At 42.2% G+C, this 16,839-nt stretch overlaps 1 protein-coding gene and 1 long non-coding RNA gene across 6 annotated transcripts; one reads left to right on the forward strand and one right to left on the reverse strand.

The window, feature by feature from the left end:
* Positions 1-311: 311 nt before the first annotated feature.
* On the reverse strand, positions 312-15,866 carry eloa (elongin A). 5 transcript variants are annotated; one of them, XM_047383789.1, is made up of 13 exons: positions 15,715-15,866; positions 12,496-12,552; positions 11,062-11,174; positions 9,728-10,230; positions 7,598-7,923; positions 7,368-7,476; positions 5,580-5,732; positions 5,370-5,467; positions 5,114-5,294; positions 4,901-5,024; positions 2,478-2,623; positions 2,306-2,388; positions 312-2,201 (listed from the first exon to the last, which is right to left on the reverse strand). In XM_047383789.1, the coding sequence occupies exons 1-12, from the start codon at positions 15,784-15,786 to the stop codon at positions 2,327-2,329; spliced, it is 1,944 nt and encodes a 647-aa protein (XP_047239745.1). In that variant the 5' UTR covers positions 15,787-15,866; the 3' UTR covers positions 312-2,201; positions 2,306-2,326. The 5 variants fall into 5 exon arrangements, with proteins under 5 accessions (XP_047239745.1, XP_047239746.1, XP_047239744.1 ...); XM_047383790.1 differs by having other exon boundaries at positions 312-2,388; positions 7,598-7,908; positions 15,715-15,865; XM_047383788.1 differs by having other exon boundaries at positions 312-2,388; positions 15,715-15,865.
* On the forward strand, positions 15,566-15,914 carry LOC124879304. The gene is made up of 2 exons (XR_007040995.1): positions 15,566-15,701; positions 15,775-15,914. It is a non-coding gene; the product is annotated as an uncharacterized LOC124879304 (long non-coding RNA).
* Positions 15,915-16,839: the final 925 nt, after the last annotated feature.

A 16,839-nucleotide genomic window follows, 5' to 3' on the forward strand; every position in this document is an offset into this window, starting at 1 on the left:
TATTTAGCACTTTGATAAAAACAAAGAAAAAAGTCAACTGCTAAAGAAAACCAATTTAACTTCCTGCTGAAGTCTAGTGATGGTTTGAACCTTATAAAGCTTTAATCAGACCGTGAAGGTAGAGGTAAAACAGATTTCTTAGGACACCTGATTGGTAGTCTTTATTAAAATATCTTTTATCCTAAAAGCTGAAAGAAGAGATGAAACGTTTTCATATTAACTCTACATATTTCAGCACAGCCTCCTATTGCAATCAGCAGAAATCACATGTTTTTATTCAAACTGCACAAAAAAGTCCCACAAAAAGAGGGTTTCAGGGCAAAAGTCAATTTTAATAAAAACGACCACATAACATTTATTAAAATCTAATAAAATTACAGTTTTCCATTTACTCGAGCCTGTGTTGTAGGGAGGGTACCAGGTCCCGTTTCTGAAAATAAATACATGCCATCATGATGGAGGGCTGAAGCCGCAGACGTCCTATGGACTTCCCTCATTTAAAACAGTTTGTCACAGTGAAGCAGACAGAAGCAGACTTTCAGGAGCAGGAGGCAAACAGGACCTGGAGCCACAGGAAAAGTAAAAATAAGACAGCAGGGCGTGTTTCTGAAGCATCACCAGGAATAACAGGATTACATCTGAACGGCATGGTTTCCTGACAAAGAGGAGCCATGAAGCAACCAACAGAGAGGTTTAGTGTCATTTGGTCAGACAGAAAAAGAAACAGGAGCTTGTTAACTCAAAAGCTCCGTTGGTACCTTAAAAGAAAAACTGGACATGTAGGAAAATATGTCGACTTGTTTTCGTTTGAAGGGCTAAAGCAGACGGCTGATCCAACTTTCAGACTGCACTTTGTTTGCCTAGCTTAGCACAAAGACTGGAAACAGATGGAAACTGCTAGCATGGCTTTATTCCACTAACTGACACCTTTAAAATGTATTTTCATCACAACTCGCTGCTCCTCTTCATTAAGAAACTCAGCAGTAGAAATGACAAGTCTGTCCCGGTGTGACCAGAGGGGGCGCTGTTACTCATATAATTCACAGTTTTTTTCTGTTAAAGTTCATGACTTTGAGCCACAGTAGAGTTGGGCTTGGAGATGCTTAGCTTTTCTCTCCTGTTTGTTAAAAGCTTAAAAACATTTAAAAATCCCACTGATACGAGAGCAGGAGAAACCCAGATAAATGAAAACCAGACGCATACTTGAAGACACTTCCTGTTTCCATAATTCATCTAGAGACAAAGAAAACTAAACTGATATTCTGCAGTGAAGCACATGGGTATGAAATGATTTGTTTGGATGGGATGAAAAGACAAACTGTAGCTACAAGTGTACCCTGAAAATGACCCCGAACCTTTTGATGGAAGTTCAGAAAGCCTGGAGAACTAGTAAAGCAGAACGCTTTAAAACAAGACGACAAAGTCTCAATACTTGGATGGGAAATACAAGGAATGAGACACGACTCTGAACTTTTGCACAGTACTGTATGAACTAAAGACAGCAGAAGATGCGTGGCTCTCTGAATGAAATCAATAAGCTCCGTTTCCCCGAGACTCGCCTAAAAAACCAAACACCAAGAGCACAGAGATCACCGATGATCCATGTTCTTCTCTGTTTCTGAGTCCTGATCCTGCTCTTTGTGTAAAACACAGGATGTTCTGGGACACGGTGGAACCAAATATGAATAAACAGGTGAATAAAATCAGCTAAAATACTGTTAAAAAGTTCAGAACCTTGTAAAAACAGCAGGATTATCTGAGCTCCTCATCACACACACTGATAGATTCCCTGTGCTTCATTCATAGACCTTCCATGGAGATTGATCACACATTTAACAACTAACCCCAACAGCCGGCTTACTCTGAGCAACTTGAATTGGGCCTGCTGGTTCTGAGCCACAACGAGACCATAAAAATAGCCGATCCTGTTCAGAAAACTGCTTCTGTTCACATCTAGTAAACGACACGTTGGTCTAATTTAAAAGATGTTCACTGATTTCAGGTTTGTTTCTAGTTTTTGTGCTCCGCTCAGGAAGGGAGAACTGTCTAATATCTAAATTCACAAAACTGTGAAAAGGTTCCTTTAAAAGCTGTTGGAAAGCAGTGAAAGGTGTCCGCCTGGGTCGGTTTGTTTGTAGCATGAAGCTGGTGACCTCAGCTGTCGAATCCTCAGTCAGGACTGATGATAAATACTTAGAAACCTGCAGAAAAGAAACCATGTTCTCACCAGTACCATGAGGTTCATGCCATGTGTTTGAAGGAAAATGCAATTAAAATTCAATTAAAACCAGCTGGGATTCCCAACTTTTCTCCAGTCTCTGCCAGACTACCGGCGGGAGAACCTGTTCTTGAATGCTTTGATGGTTTTTGCCATCATGGGGGCGATTTCTGCAAGAAGAACAAGTTCAGGAGATTTAAATCAATACCGATTGAAACATTTTTTAATAAATGCTGGAATAAAATCATAGCAGATTCACTTTTGACTTGTGGCTTTTCCCGCCCGGCATGCAGTCCTCCTCCTCCAGTTGGCGCTGAAGGGCGAGATGAGCTAGCAGGAGAGTTGATGTGGGAAGAAGAGGAGAGGCTCGAATCACCGGAGTAGTCAGAGGATGCTGGTTTTATTCTGAAAGAGGGAAAGAAATGAAGGCTTTTATTGTGGCATAAGTCTGTTGGGGGAAAAGCAATAAAAAATATTAAAGGGTGAAAGTAAAATTTGTTTGGGTTCACATCTGATATCAGATTAAACTGAAAAAAAGTACCGTCTTGACATTTGCATCCTTCAGTTAAAGCCACGGTTCCAAAATCACAACCAGTTTTATTCACTAAGTTTGTGACACAAACTTTGCTCTCAATGTACAAACGTTCTAAATAATAATATAAAAAAAATGATGGGAAATACATTTCTTGTAAATATGTAGGTATACAAGTTAAATTAGTGCCAATATGAGAGACAGCCTGGAAGAGAAAATGGCCCTGTCCCAATTCCCACACTACACCCTACGCCCCTCTATGAAGTGTTTACTTTGTACAAGTGCATGTAGGGGTCAAAGTGCGCAGGTTACAAGCTGTAAAATTGGAGAATTGGGACAGTAGAGGTGACGTCATCGACTTGCACCTCTGCACCGTAACTTCAACATCAAAAAGGGCGGGAACCAGCGCTGTTTTCAGTTTTGCTGCTAAAAAAAACGATTTAAAACTGTAACAAGTGATGGTTTTGAGGAGAAGAAAGTGCAGGAAGTGACGTAGGTTTATACACCAGACTCTCGCTGCTCCAGTGTTTGTTTAAAAGGTAACTTCAGTGTTATGATCTACTGGCCCAGACTCACTCTGAACCCACTGGTTTCTAACAATGTTGAGTCTGGAAAACCAGTAAAAATATATATTTGTCGGCTTGCTGTCTAAAGTTTACGTAGTTCTTATTATTCTGATTTGATGGCTGGTTACGTTGACGGTTGTGATTGGTTTCTGCTCAGAACGTCATCTGCAACAGTGAATTGTGGGTAATATACTTCGGCGAAGCCCGCATCGAAGCGGACTTCGCCGAAGGGCGGATATGGGGCACAAAGGGGGCGGGGCTAAGGACCACTCTGGAGAACTGGGTCACACTACGGACTCGAACCCATCAACGGGAACCCGCAAGGGACACAAGGGTGGAAGTGCGGGTTTTGGGACAGGGCCCCGTCTCAGTGGCTGGTTTCTGCTCTGTAGCGCCACCTGAAGGTGAAAGTCTAAACAGTTTGAGTCCAGGATGGGTTCTGAGGAGATGTTAGCTGCTCTTCTCCTGACCCTAGAACTGTACAGGTCCTGGATGGAGGGAAAGTCAGCCCTGATGATTCTCTCTGCAGTCCTGAGTCTGGACCTGTCTTGTTGTGTGGATGAGCCAAACCACACAGTGATGGATGAACACAGGACAGAGTGAATGATAGCAGTGTAGAAGATGACCAGCAGCTCCTGAGGAAGATTGGACTTCTTGTGATGCTGTAGACAGTACAGTTTCTGCTGGGCCTTCCTCTGAACTGTGTCTATGTTTGAGGTCCAGAGAAAGGCTGGTTCCTGGCAAACGGAAGTAGTCCACAGCTGACACGGTGTTGTTGACGATGGTGAGGGGAGTTCTCCAGAAGTTCAGCAGGTTAAGCTCCAGGTGGTTCTGACTGCACCAGTGGACCAGCCGATCCACCTCCTGTCTGTATGCAGACACGTTGTTTGAGGAGAAGATCTGAAGGATCTCGCTGTATTAGTCAGGAGGACAAGACATCAATAAACAGATGAAACTGAAACCGATCAGGTAGGCTCCCAAGAGGCCGACAGGATCACTGAAGGAGCTTTTGGTTGGTACTGGTTGAGGTCTACATGTGTCTCCTGTAATCTGCATACGTCTGGACTGAGAAGTTGAGCTTGTGTAACAGAGTTGTTCTCCAGACCTAGAATCTCTCCAACCCTTGTGAGGGAATGTGTTAAAGTTTCATGAAACCAAACTGGAACTGTCCAAAAGACACGAGATTCCTCCTGCTCATCCAGTTTAATTCTCTGAACTGGATGGGATTAAAGTAGAGTGTGCATTTATTCTTAGAAGTGTGCAAAATATGGTGGTGGCAGTATTATGCTGTGGAGTTACCTTTTTCAAATAGAGCTGCAGTTTTTGTTGAGTTGGAAGAAAATATGATCAATTTTGACCTAAAACTTTTCTGACAGAAACCTGGAAAGGGTGGAGGATAAGATCTGACAGATCTGGAGAACTTTAGTAGGACACAGTGGGAAAACTGGATCAAGCTGTGGGATGCTTCAAGAAAACTGAGTGCAGAAACTGAATCTAGAGGGGCTTCATCAAAGTGTTAGTTTAAAAGGATTAAGGTGAGGTCCATGATTCACCAAACTCTGTTCCCTGAAAACGGGCACTCACTTGGTGGGAGAAGCAGTTGAGGCTGTTGACGAACCGCTGGAGGTACCGAACTTCTCCTGGCGGCGTCGAACGTCCCGGGGCGGCTTGGCCACTGAGTGTACGAATGCCATCTTGACCTGCCGTCCTGAAGGACACAACGATCAGGGATCTTAGTTCACGTTTGCCTTCAGGAGCTCAGAAATGGCAGTGAGACTCGGAAGAAGCTCCACCTACCTTTGGGTTTGTTGGCGTGGGCGGAGCTGATGTTCTGGGTGAGCAACCTCAGCCGCTCCTCGCGCTCGTCGTGCAGCCGCAGATACATCTCCCTCCACGACTCGAACTCCTGAGGAGACTCGCGCTTGAAGTCACGCTTACAGTGGCGCATCCACAGATCATCCGAGTCCTCCGTGAAGCACTGAACAAGGAGAGAAAGAGGAAAAACTAAGCTTCTCAGGAGACAGATGACCTCAGGTTTGAGGTTCTGACAAACCTGGTTGCTCTGCTCAATCCGGTACAGCTGCTCCGGAGTGCATCTCTCCAAGACGGGCTCCAGGATCTCAAAGGGAACTCCGCCCACTTCAGCGATGGCTGGTAAGAGCACAAAGACACCAAACTGTCACACCTGTTTTCTGTCTGTCCTCCACACAGAAAACAGGAATAAAAAGCCTGTCAGCTTCACAACGACCACAGGAAAACTCACAGTCAATGTTGTTCTGCAGAACCCGGATGCATTGCTCGTACAGGGTCATCATCCTGGGGAGGTAGGACGTCTTTGACCCCGAGTAGACCACCATCTTGGAGTTGAACCGCTTCCCGGTGAAGCCTGCATCCTCCTCGTCATTACACACGGGAACTGGAAGTGAAAACACAGAGAGGCCGGGGAACCATCAAGGATCAGAGAAGAGCTGGGATCAGTGTTTGCAGATCTGATGGCCCTGAAATCAGACCTGCATCAACCACAAAGTAAAGCCTGAACCAGTGAAACCCAAAACCGTAAGAGAAGTTTCAACAGGAAGGTTGTTTGCAGCTGCAGGAAACTTTCAGGAGGTTTATCTGCTGGCGTCAGCGACAATCACATTCATCCCAAACATTCAAACTGCTCGAATCAGAGCATGAAGCAGAAACATCTGCAGCTGCTGCAAGTTTCTAAGCATTTTGCTTCTGCAGGATTTTATTCGCTGCACTGATTTCACTTTTTACGCTCATCTTACGACGTCTCCTGGGCTTTGAAAGACGAGGAAGACTTGAATGAGTTTGACTTTATATATAAATATACATATTGTTTTTTTCCTTAAGAAGACCTGCAGAAGGACAAATATCCAAAGAATGCAGGTCCTGTAGACCTCTTCACATTTTGCAGATCAAACCTTCTTCAGGTTACAAACTCTTATCAACCATCTGGACCAGGGAACCGTTGATGTGGAACCTAACAGAGTTAGTCTTTGACCCGTCCACAGGTGCTTTTGGTTCTGGCTGGTGGTTTAACAATCTATGTTCTGTGAGTAGATGCAGGAATCTAAGTCGGACTATTATGAGGCTCTCAGTCCAAACGAAGATCTGAGTCTGCATCCTTGGAAGGAAGTCGGGCTTGTTCCCGCTGCAGGTGAGACTCCCCTGTGTTTAAAGCAGGGATGAAAGTCTGAGGCCATGGTTCTCATCCTGGAAAAGCTCCAACGCTGCTTTCTGAGACAGGGGAATAGGGATGAATTACGCTTTTTAAAAGGTGAGCGTTCTTCTAGGACGGGAAAGAAAATGATCTGAACCTTATTATGATCTAATCATCACAGCAAATTATTTATAACCTTCTGCCTTTCTGCAGATGATAAACTGAATGCAACAAACTGAAGGAACCTGTATCCAGATCTCTGGGCCCAAACCTGGGAAACAGATGGCCGCCTGTATGACATCAACACCTGGCAGCACCGACAGCGTCCACATGGGTGTTAGAACCCTGACAGAACCCTGATCCGGTTCAGCCTTGTGACAGAATGTGGCCTCCTGGCTTTCAAGCTGTTTTGTAATTTTCTAAACTGTGATAATAAAGTAATTTCATCTAATACCTGTGCAGAATTAAAGTTCACGAAGAAAACATTAAAATAAGTGCATCACAATTTTGACTGTTTGGATTAACTTTGAAAACTAACGAGGATAAAATGCAGTTCTACCCAGAAACGGTGATTTTATTGATCTCAGATGTAATTATTAATGATCAGTGAACTTATTTTAAACTAATATAGCATCCCATTGAATCTATCTGTAAATATATTGTTCCTAGTTATTAATCTGCCAGAAAAGTAGGCAATATGAATAATAATTATCCTAAATATCCTAATATATTCTAGATTTAAATTAAAATGCTTTTTTCAATGTTCAAAATTATATTAGATATTTCTGGAATAGTTTTTTTCCTTTTTGCTATTTAAAATGAGACTTAATATTATTATGATTATTACTGATATTATTATTGGTTGGTGGTGTTGGTTCTTACCTTTGCGCCTCTGAGGGGACAGCGGCGTGTCGATGGAGGGCAGCGGTCTGTAGTTGGGCTGGATCGCTGGGAGAGGGATGTCTGGGAGAATCGGAAGAGCCTCGACAACCTGAAGGTAAAAAAAGAACATCTTCTCAATCAGCAGCAAGATAAGCTTTCATCTAAGACAAGATAGGAGGTCTACACACAGGAACTTCCTCCTGAGAGGACGTTTTGTTGGTGGTTCTCACCCTTTTGCGTTTCTCTGGTTTTGGTTCGGCCGCTGAAGACCTGGAGTTGGAATGAGTCCTTTTGGAACTCTGAGATCCATTCGCTTTGCTCGCTTTGGAGGACGTTGTTCTGCTCTGACGCGAAGATGAACTGGAGGATGACTGAGATGGTCTGCTGTGTGACGAGGATGAAGACGACGGTAACGGCTTCTTCTTCTTCTTGACAGGAGTCGGTGCGTCGTACGTAAGGAAAGACTCAAAGGACATGGTGGGCGTCTCGAAGTCGTTGTCTTCCTCCTTGGACAGAGAGTCCTTTGGAGGTCGAGGTCGTCCTGGAAGAGCAGAACCTGATGATGGAAAGTTCAGGAACACAACATCTGATGCCATCACCTCACTGAAGCATGGAATGATTTAACCACTGAAGACGTAGTGACATCTAGTGGTTCAGACCATTAACTGCAACTATTCTGATTTGATCTGTTTTATTCAGAGTTCAGAGTTCAGAGTTCAGAGTTCAGAGTTCAGAGTTCAGATGGCTCTATTGTGCTTTCTGTTAAATACATTCAGCAAAACTTTAATCATAGTTTTCTTACTCTTATTATTATTCTTCCTTATAAGTGACTCAATTTATTTGCTTTGTGTGTTAACAGATACAAAATGCAGGCAGAAGTACCTGCCTACTTCTACATGAACTTTGATGACATCCTGTTCTTAACCTCTAAGGTCCAGTTCGTTGATGGACCCACCGTTGCCAACAATAAAGACTTGAACTACTCTGTAAACATCTTCCAAGGTGTAGGAGTGAGTTCATAGTTAGATCAGAACCAGAACTGCAGCCTCCGCTCTAATTTATCGCAAAGGTGTCCAGGAAGGATGAGGTCAGGACTCTGCAGGCCAGTCAGGATTCTCCACACCTGCAGCCATGGACGTGATTGGACCACCAGAACTCATTGATCTGGTGCTGAGACCCAATACGTCTGGCTCTACAGTGCCATAGAGCCTTTTCTGCTTTACAAATAATCTATGTCCAAATTAGTTTCTATTTTTATCTTTCTCCTTCCTAACGGAGCTGCTGCTTCCATAAATAAACAAGATCATTATTTATTATTATTGTTATTATTTATTTATTTATGTTTCTAATAATAAAATCTAGATTAATATTATAATATAATTATGATATGTTTATTTATTAATTAAATTGATTTCTAACTTTTATAAACATAATCATAGTCTAATTATTGTACATTTATTATGCAGCTGTATTTTTTTCATTTTTTTGTGTACATCTTTATGTTTATAAAAGTTGTGATGTAAAGAAAATACAGGTATGAAATATTTATGATCCAATCATTTTTCGGGGGTTTCAAACCTGCCCAGAATAATTACAGAAATAAATATATGGCTCAATAAAATAATAAGTATGACAGCAAATGGAACAAAAATAGTAAAAATATTTATTAAATTGTCAAATTATTAATAAAATAATTAGAAATTATTTTACTGAGAAATATTTTTGGGTCTGTTTTTAAGTTGATTTATGCAGGTCTGGTTTTCCATACAATGACATTAGTTATTATTATTGTTGAAATTATAATATTTAGAAACACTTAAATCATTTCTAATGAACTGATTTTTATTTCCTGTCAAGAATTAGTTTATTAAATACATTTTGTATTTTGGTACCAACTGATTTTTAAAGATTTTTTGGCAGCTTTTATTGCAGTAGACATGCCGGTCCCCAGGGTCGGGAGCAGAACCCCAGAACGTGGGCCGCTGGCTCTACCTCTAAGCCGGCGCCGGCCCGGTACCAACTGAGTTTTAAGACAAATATGAATAAATATTGTATGGAGGAGGCAGTTTCAGTTTTCCATAACTGAATCCCAGCCCCTGACGCTCTGAGACGTAAACAGGAAACAGTTTGTGACTTCCTGAGAAACGTTGAAGATGATGATCTGCAACAGGAAGTCGTTCTCAGCAGAAACGTAGCTTCTGCTGATGATCAAAGTGACCACATGAAGCCCTCTGAGTGTTTTACACTCACTCTGATAAATAATCTCTACAGACCAAATGTTCTGATCAGACCCGATCATTCCATCAGAACCTGCTTCTGCTTTGAGTAATGTGTTGTGAGAAACTGGACACCAGACTCACCTTCCTCTCCTCCTTTCTTCTTCTCCTCCTTCTTGCTGTCGTGTGACGTGGACTTCTTGCTGTGCTTCTTCTGCACCGGACTCTTCGGCCTCTCCCGGTCTCCGCTTCGTTTCTTTCCTTCTCCTCCTCGGTCATTGCTGGTCTGAGCGCTGGGCTGCCACTGCTCTTCATCTCTGTTTCTTTCGCTGTGGTGATGGTTCTTGCTCGGTTCTTTGCTCGGTTTGCTGTGGCGGACCTCCTTACGAGGAGGAGGAGGAGGAGGAGGTGGAGGAGGTGGAGGGCTAGGCTCTGGCTCTGGCTCTGGCTCATATTCTTCTGACTCATATCCCCCTCGCTGCGGGGGGCTATACAGCTCCTGATAAGGAGGTGAGGGGGAGTAGTTTGTGTGATAGCCTCTCTCCTCCTCCTCCTCCTCTTCCATGTAAGAGGGTTCTTCCTCAGAGGATGGCTCTCTGTGGGATCTGTGGTGTGACTGGGAAGCTGGTTTGGTGTTACTGTTGGGTCTGAGGAGAAACGGCAGAGAAGAAGAACCTTAAATGCAGCACCATCAGCTCTCATGGTTCATATTCAGCAGGTAACACCTGACTTAAAAACTAAGTCCACCCCACAATCGTTGCTTCAGGTCATTGAGGTGGTTCGGTTGAAGATCAGCTGCTGTCTTGGGGCTCCTACTGACAACCAGTTTGGACCTGCCTCACATTGGACTTTAAAATACTTTGGCATACGGAGGAGTCCATAATCCACTCATTTAGAACAAGCCCTTATCATCATCCCTCCACCACTGTGCTTCAACGTTGAAAGAAGTTGTTTGTGCTAATATGCCAAGTCTGGTTTCCTCCACCAGGGCTCTGTCCATCATGGTCAAACATCTCTACTTTGGTCTCATCTGTCCAGAAGACATTGTCCCAGATGCAGCTTGGCTAACCTAAGTCCTGCTGCCATCTTGTTTTCAGAGAGAACTTCCTTGCTCCTTCTACCCTTCTAAACAACCATACTGGTTCAGTGTCATGACCTTTACCCTTTAACCTGCTAACTGAGGTCTGTTGAGTCTTAGTTGAAGCTCTGGGGTTTTTGGTCATTTCTCTGAGCTTCACGCTCTGACCTTGGGCTGAATCTGGTGGGATGTCCACTCCTGGGTGTCAGCGTAAATAAAGCTGTGTATCTATTTATTACACATCTATGCCAAAGGTCCAGATAATAAACTCAGTCAGTCTGTACATGAGGACACCTTCTGACTGTTTTAACCAAACAAGCAGAGAAGCCAGCAAGCAGAGACCTGAGAACATATTGGTTAGTGCCGTTTGCATGTTTAGGCACAGATGTGCAGATGGTACCTGTCTGCAGTCTGAGGAACCAGTTTCTTCCACTTTGCTACCAGGCTTTTTGCCAGATCTCCGGCATCTCCGTGCTTCCTGAAGGAGTTCACAGTTTTGCCCACTCCAGTTCTCTGTGGAACAACAGAAAATCTAAATTACAAGAAAAACACTTCACTGAGCTGGTGTCACATGTTCCCTTTAGCAGCTGAGAATCATTTCATTGGTTTGAGCATTGATTGATTAATTGATATTACCGTATTTTCTGCACTATAAGGCGCACCGGATTATAAGGCGCATAAAATAGAAGCTACTGCAGTCAAACGTTTGACTGGGGTTGCGTTATGCATCCACTAGATGGAGCTAAAGAGAATGTCAACAAAACAGTCAGATAAGTCAGTCAGTCAAACTTTATTAATACACTACAAACCAGTGTTCTGATAACTCCATTCACTCTCATGGTAAGGTCTCCTCTACATAGAATTCTATTGAATAGAGCCAACCGCACGTTAGGAATGCATTGGAGTCTATGAAGTTGAAGTTGAAATCAAACGTTAGTTAAAACGTGAAAGGGAACTTTTCCCTGATTCAGTAAACACGTAAAAGAAACAGTTTGATGCACTAAATCAAACGTTAGTACATTCACAATATAGTAGCGTTAACTGTTGAATTCTCTCGCTGCTGCTCTATTCCTATGTTTGACTGCGTAGCTGACAGCCTTGAGTTTGAACTCAGCATCGTAAGCGTGTCTCTTGAAAGGTGCCATTTTGGGGTCGTTATACACACACAAGTGGTGTTGGACTAGGACTAAGCACAGTACAGGTGTTTACCGCTATTACTTCGGCGACGCCCCTGACTACGGTAGCCGTAATGCTGCAAGCGGTGCGGCTTTGTAGTTTACCAGTCGTACTGAAACATTTTGACAGAGCGCCGTGTACAACCAGTATGGATCAACCAATTAACCAATTGATCCATATATAAGGCACTCCGGATTACAAGGAGCACTGTCATTTTTTGAGAAAATTAAAGGTTTTTAAGTGCGCCTTATAGTGCGGAAAATATGGTAATATTTCTTTATTAATCCCCAAAGGGGAAATTTGTTTGTCCTAGTATAAAACACAACAATAAAAACCTACAATATACACCAATAAAGGTCTAGGGGAAACACACACAATGAAATATATAAAATTGCAGCTATCTAGGATGCACAGTTCTGGAGGCTACATGTAGGTTAAAAAGTCTGACAGCCTCAGGCAGAAAAGATGTGTTGTACCGCTCCTGAACACATCGGGCTGCAGTAACTCCTTAGGTCATCTACTGTGCTTTAAAGGGCGTGAGAAACATGTTCAGGATCTGCAGATCAATGCAGCAGAACCGGTTAAAGCCCTGCAGGTGAACACTGAAAACAGCTGGATAAGTTCCTGCAGAGTGGACCAGTTTCTGAGCAGAACTTACCACCAGTATATCCACAGTCATCGGCACTTCTCCCAGTCTTCTGAGAGTCTTCAGTAACTGGAAAACCAACAGTTTACAGTTAGACGTGATCTAATCAGGACAAAAGGACTAATTAACAGACTCATCCAACAAAGTTTTATTTAATACAACAGACCACCGAGGATAATTAAATGCTATTAAAGATGGAAAAATCATGACATCATTTAAAACTGTTGAAGCGAACAGCAGGATAAATCACAGAGTAGCAAAGATATTCAGAGGATGTCCAAATATGCGAAAAAAGTTCTACGACAGAGTAAAACGTTCTTCACAGAACAATTTGGAAGGGATTTAAATATTTCTCCCTCTACAGAGCAGAATATCACGAAACCAACAAAGTCTGAAGGAACTTCAGGCAGGAAGGTTAAGATGGACCATCGTAATCTCTGATCCTTCAAATGGACCTGAATCACGAACCATCCAGAGCTGACAGAATCACCGGGAGCAGGGATTACTTTAGGAAACCTTTGATAAGCTCTGCAACACAGAGGTACATTCACAAACCTGCACAGATGTATGAGAACATGGACTGGGATCAGTATTCCAGATGTTAGAAGAAATGGAGCGACGAGGAAAAGGAGGGTCCAGTTGTCAGGAACCAGTGCCTGCATGGTACTGGCTTGGATCAGAGTACCTGGCAAAGATCATGTCCACTTCTGTGATGGCAGCATCAACGTGGAAGTCAACCAGTGAAAAAGTTGCAGCTGCTGCCTTCAAGACCACAAATCTTGTTCCAAGGAAACTCTTCCCACATTCACCAAGACTACGGAAAACCACAATCTGCACTCAGGTCCTGTGGCTGTCAAACGAGCCCCTATCCTGATCCCTCCACCACCGTGCTTCACAGTGGGTATGAGGATTTCACACATTCCCAAAGGTATGGCTGGGGAAGAAGATGGTCCAGCTAATGGACTACCCTGCTTGAAGTCCTGACCTGTCCCCAGTAAGGAATGATGAAGAAATGGGATAACAATGACTCCGTAATGTTGGACGCCTTAAGATGCGTTTGCAGGAATAACGCTGAACATTTTCATGGCTCAGTGTCTTCGATGACAGGGGAGCTTTCAGAGTTGGGAGAACATTTGAGAAGACTAGAAAGAGGAAGAAGTTTTACTTTTGGAACACGTTTGACCTTAAATTCAGGAATGAAAGGAAATTAATACACAGTCATTAAAACAAACAGATCAGATATGACCTGTTCATATAGTGTGAAGTGAAAAGAACATTTACTTTATCATTATTACTTTTGTTTTTGAACTTTATTTACTAAATCCGACCTATTTAGGAGGTAAATTTGATCCAAAAATAGTTTTTTGTTAAACTTGAAATAATACAGAAAATGTAACAGAATAACTGTTGGTTTCGTTGCTCTGACAACTTGCTGCCAAATGTGGGTTTAGAGATTCACAGTGTTTTACAGAACGGTTCTCCTGGTTTTCTGCGGGTTCTAGATTTAAACCAGTTTTTCTGTACTTCGGTGTCTCTTCTGGTCCCTGAACGCATCTCTGCCACCAGCAGCCTTTTGTTACACAAAGAGGAGCTCAGACACCTCCACCTCCCGGAGGTCCTCCAGCAGAACCCGGTGTCTAACCCGCAGCTGCGCCTCGGCTTCAGGGAACCAGGGCAGGGGGAACGTTCAGGCCTTCAGCCGCAGCTCGGACTCCTCTGACCGTCCTGACGGCGGCTAGCTGAGCGGCTAACAGCTGCTGTGGCTGGAGCCTCCGGTATCGGACTGGTTCCGTTTGTGTTTGTTGTTGTAGTTTTTTAATGGTGCCTCCCAGTGAACGGCCAGACCCTGCCACAGGCTGACACAGTTCCGTTTGGGTCCGAACTCCCATAAAACGGGTCAGCATTAACAAGTTAAAGCTCAATAATACAGTGACGTTGCGCGATGCATTCACAGACTGTCGGAAATCTCGACGCTTCCAACTGTGTCTTTTCACTTGATTTTAAAACGGTGGATTTTGTATGAACAATAAGCTCGATAAATTCTAATAATTTGATTTATTTTTCAGTTTTCTTTTTAACTGAAAAACTGTGAAATAAATAAACAGCGAGGAAAACCTCCCAGCACCTGCTATCGTTTTAGTTATTTGATATAATGACAATAACAATGAAATGTTAACATATAAAACATCGAAATAAAGGCTTCGGTTTAAGTAAAAGTGTGATTAAAATGTAATCTGCTTCAAATGAAACTAAGAAAAGAAACTCACAAACATATGGGTTTTGCTAATTCACATTTCAAATAATAGAAATAGCATAAAATAAATGTAATAAAGACGAATATAATTATCAAATAAAAAAGTTAATTTGAAAAACAACGTTTTATAAAGAAATTTAATCAAATTAAAATGAATTTTAATCAAAATAATCAGCAAATTAAAAAATTAAAACAAAATAATCAAATAAAATGAAAAAAGACTAGATATTTTTAAGACGGTTCAATCAAATTCATTGAATAAAATCTTTAAACTCCAGTAAATATTGAATCCAGTCAAACTTTAAATGAAAAGGTAACAGAAAAACAAACTGTTAGTCATGGCCAGCTCACCATGCAAATAAAACACATCATTCATATCCTGTACAGTTTGGTTGTTATGGATTACTTAGATTATATTTTTATGTTTGTCTTGAAATGACTTGTGCTGTAAATTGGTGCCATAGGTAAAAACTAATTACAACTGAATAAAAGTCAATTTATTATAAACATGAGGTTTGGGTAAAAAGCATTTATCAGTCAGATCAAAAGAAATAAACTAAAAAACCTAAATTAACTAAAAATTACAAAAACATTTCAAAAGCTGAATTTAAGTAAATATTTTATGGAGTCAGTTAGCAATGTTTTAGTAATAAAAAAAAAAATTATTCAATCACTAAACTTGACCAAACACCAATAGATTTTATGAAGCTTAATCTACCTTTGTGATACTTTTCAAAGTAACTATAAAGCATCTGCTGCAGCTGTAAACACCACAGTAAAATCCAACTGTCAAGGTCCTCGGTAATTTGGAGCCAGACGGCAGTCCGTGAACGCATCATTTAAAAAAAAAATGGTTGCGAATCTCGCTAAGCTGCCGTGTCCGTGGATCTGTGACGTTTCTCGGCTTAAGACGGTTCTCGGGACTCGGTGGTTCAGAAACGTGATCCCGGTTCACTCGGACCGGGTGAGTGGTTTACCTTTCGGGGCTCCGGGTTGTCCTGGATCCGGGACTGAAGTCTCTCCACTGTTTCCAGCAGCTGATCCGCCATGGCTGCTGCTGCTGCTGGTACCCTGTCCCCCGGAAACTGTTTCAGGATCCGGGCTGAGCAGAGCGACACGGCCGGGGAGGAGTTCCGCTGCCACAAAACATCTAATAATAAAAACGTTCTCATCTAAACCAAACCTTTTCTGTTTGTTTTAGAAAACTAACTCATCGTTTATTTATGTCTCATAAGGTTAAGCTGGAGCTCATTTATCATTTAATAAGGACTTTAAACAACAAATATCGACAAGAAATTAAAAAATAGTCATAGTTCACTTCTCGGCAATCAGTCGTTCTTTTAGAAAACAACATATTTAAAATTGCAGTTTTAAATAAAATTGTATTAATTTAACTGAAATTGAACTGAAAGCGCATCCTGTCTGTGCTGAGAAATTCAGAAGGAGCTGAAGCTCCAGGAGGTTGGAGCTTCTTTGGTCTGTAGCTGATGTAGTTCTCAGTCTCTCTGATGGAAAGACGGAGAACCAGAACTATCCTGGGATGATTGGGTCATTTCAGATTATCAAATGGATTTTTATATTAGACAAAGATAATCAGAATAAATATAAAAACTCTTGGCAGCAACAACCGCCATCGATAATCAGCAACGAGTCTCTTACATCACTTTGGGGGAATTTTGGCCCACTATTCTCTGCCGAATTGTTTTAATTAGACCTATCGGAGGGTTTTCCAGCACAAACACTTTATTTAGGTCATGTCACAGCTTCTCAATCAGATTTGACTCCAGAATTTGACTACGCCACTCCAACCTTCACATGGTTTGTCCAGACGTGGCTGCAGAGTTTGAACTTCAGGTCACAGACACTCAGAGATCCTCCTTCAGGATTTCCTGCCAGAGAGCATTTATCTGGTGTAGAACAGCTTTTTATTCAGAGACAAGGTTACCATGCTCTCTCTGCTGAACACCTCCCAGGCCTTTAGCAAACTTCTCTTCCTTGCACATGGAGGATTATCAACCATTCTTTTGGGTCTGTGCTTGAACTATCATGCATCCCAGGTTAATTAACTGTGTGGTGGAGAAGCTGCCTCTGGAGTTTTTGAA

This window comes from Girardinichthys multiradiatus, chromosome 13, assembly GCF_021462225.1.
Source record: "Girardinichthys multiradiatus isolate DD_20200921_A chromosome 13, DD_fGirMul_XY1, whole genome shotgun sequence".
In the NCBI taxonomy this organism is placed as follows: Eukaryota; Metazoa; Chordata; class Actinopteri; order Cyprinodontiformes; family Goodeidae; genus Girardinichthys; species Girardinichthys multiradiatus.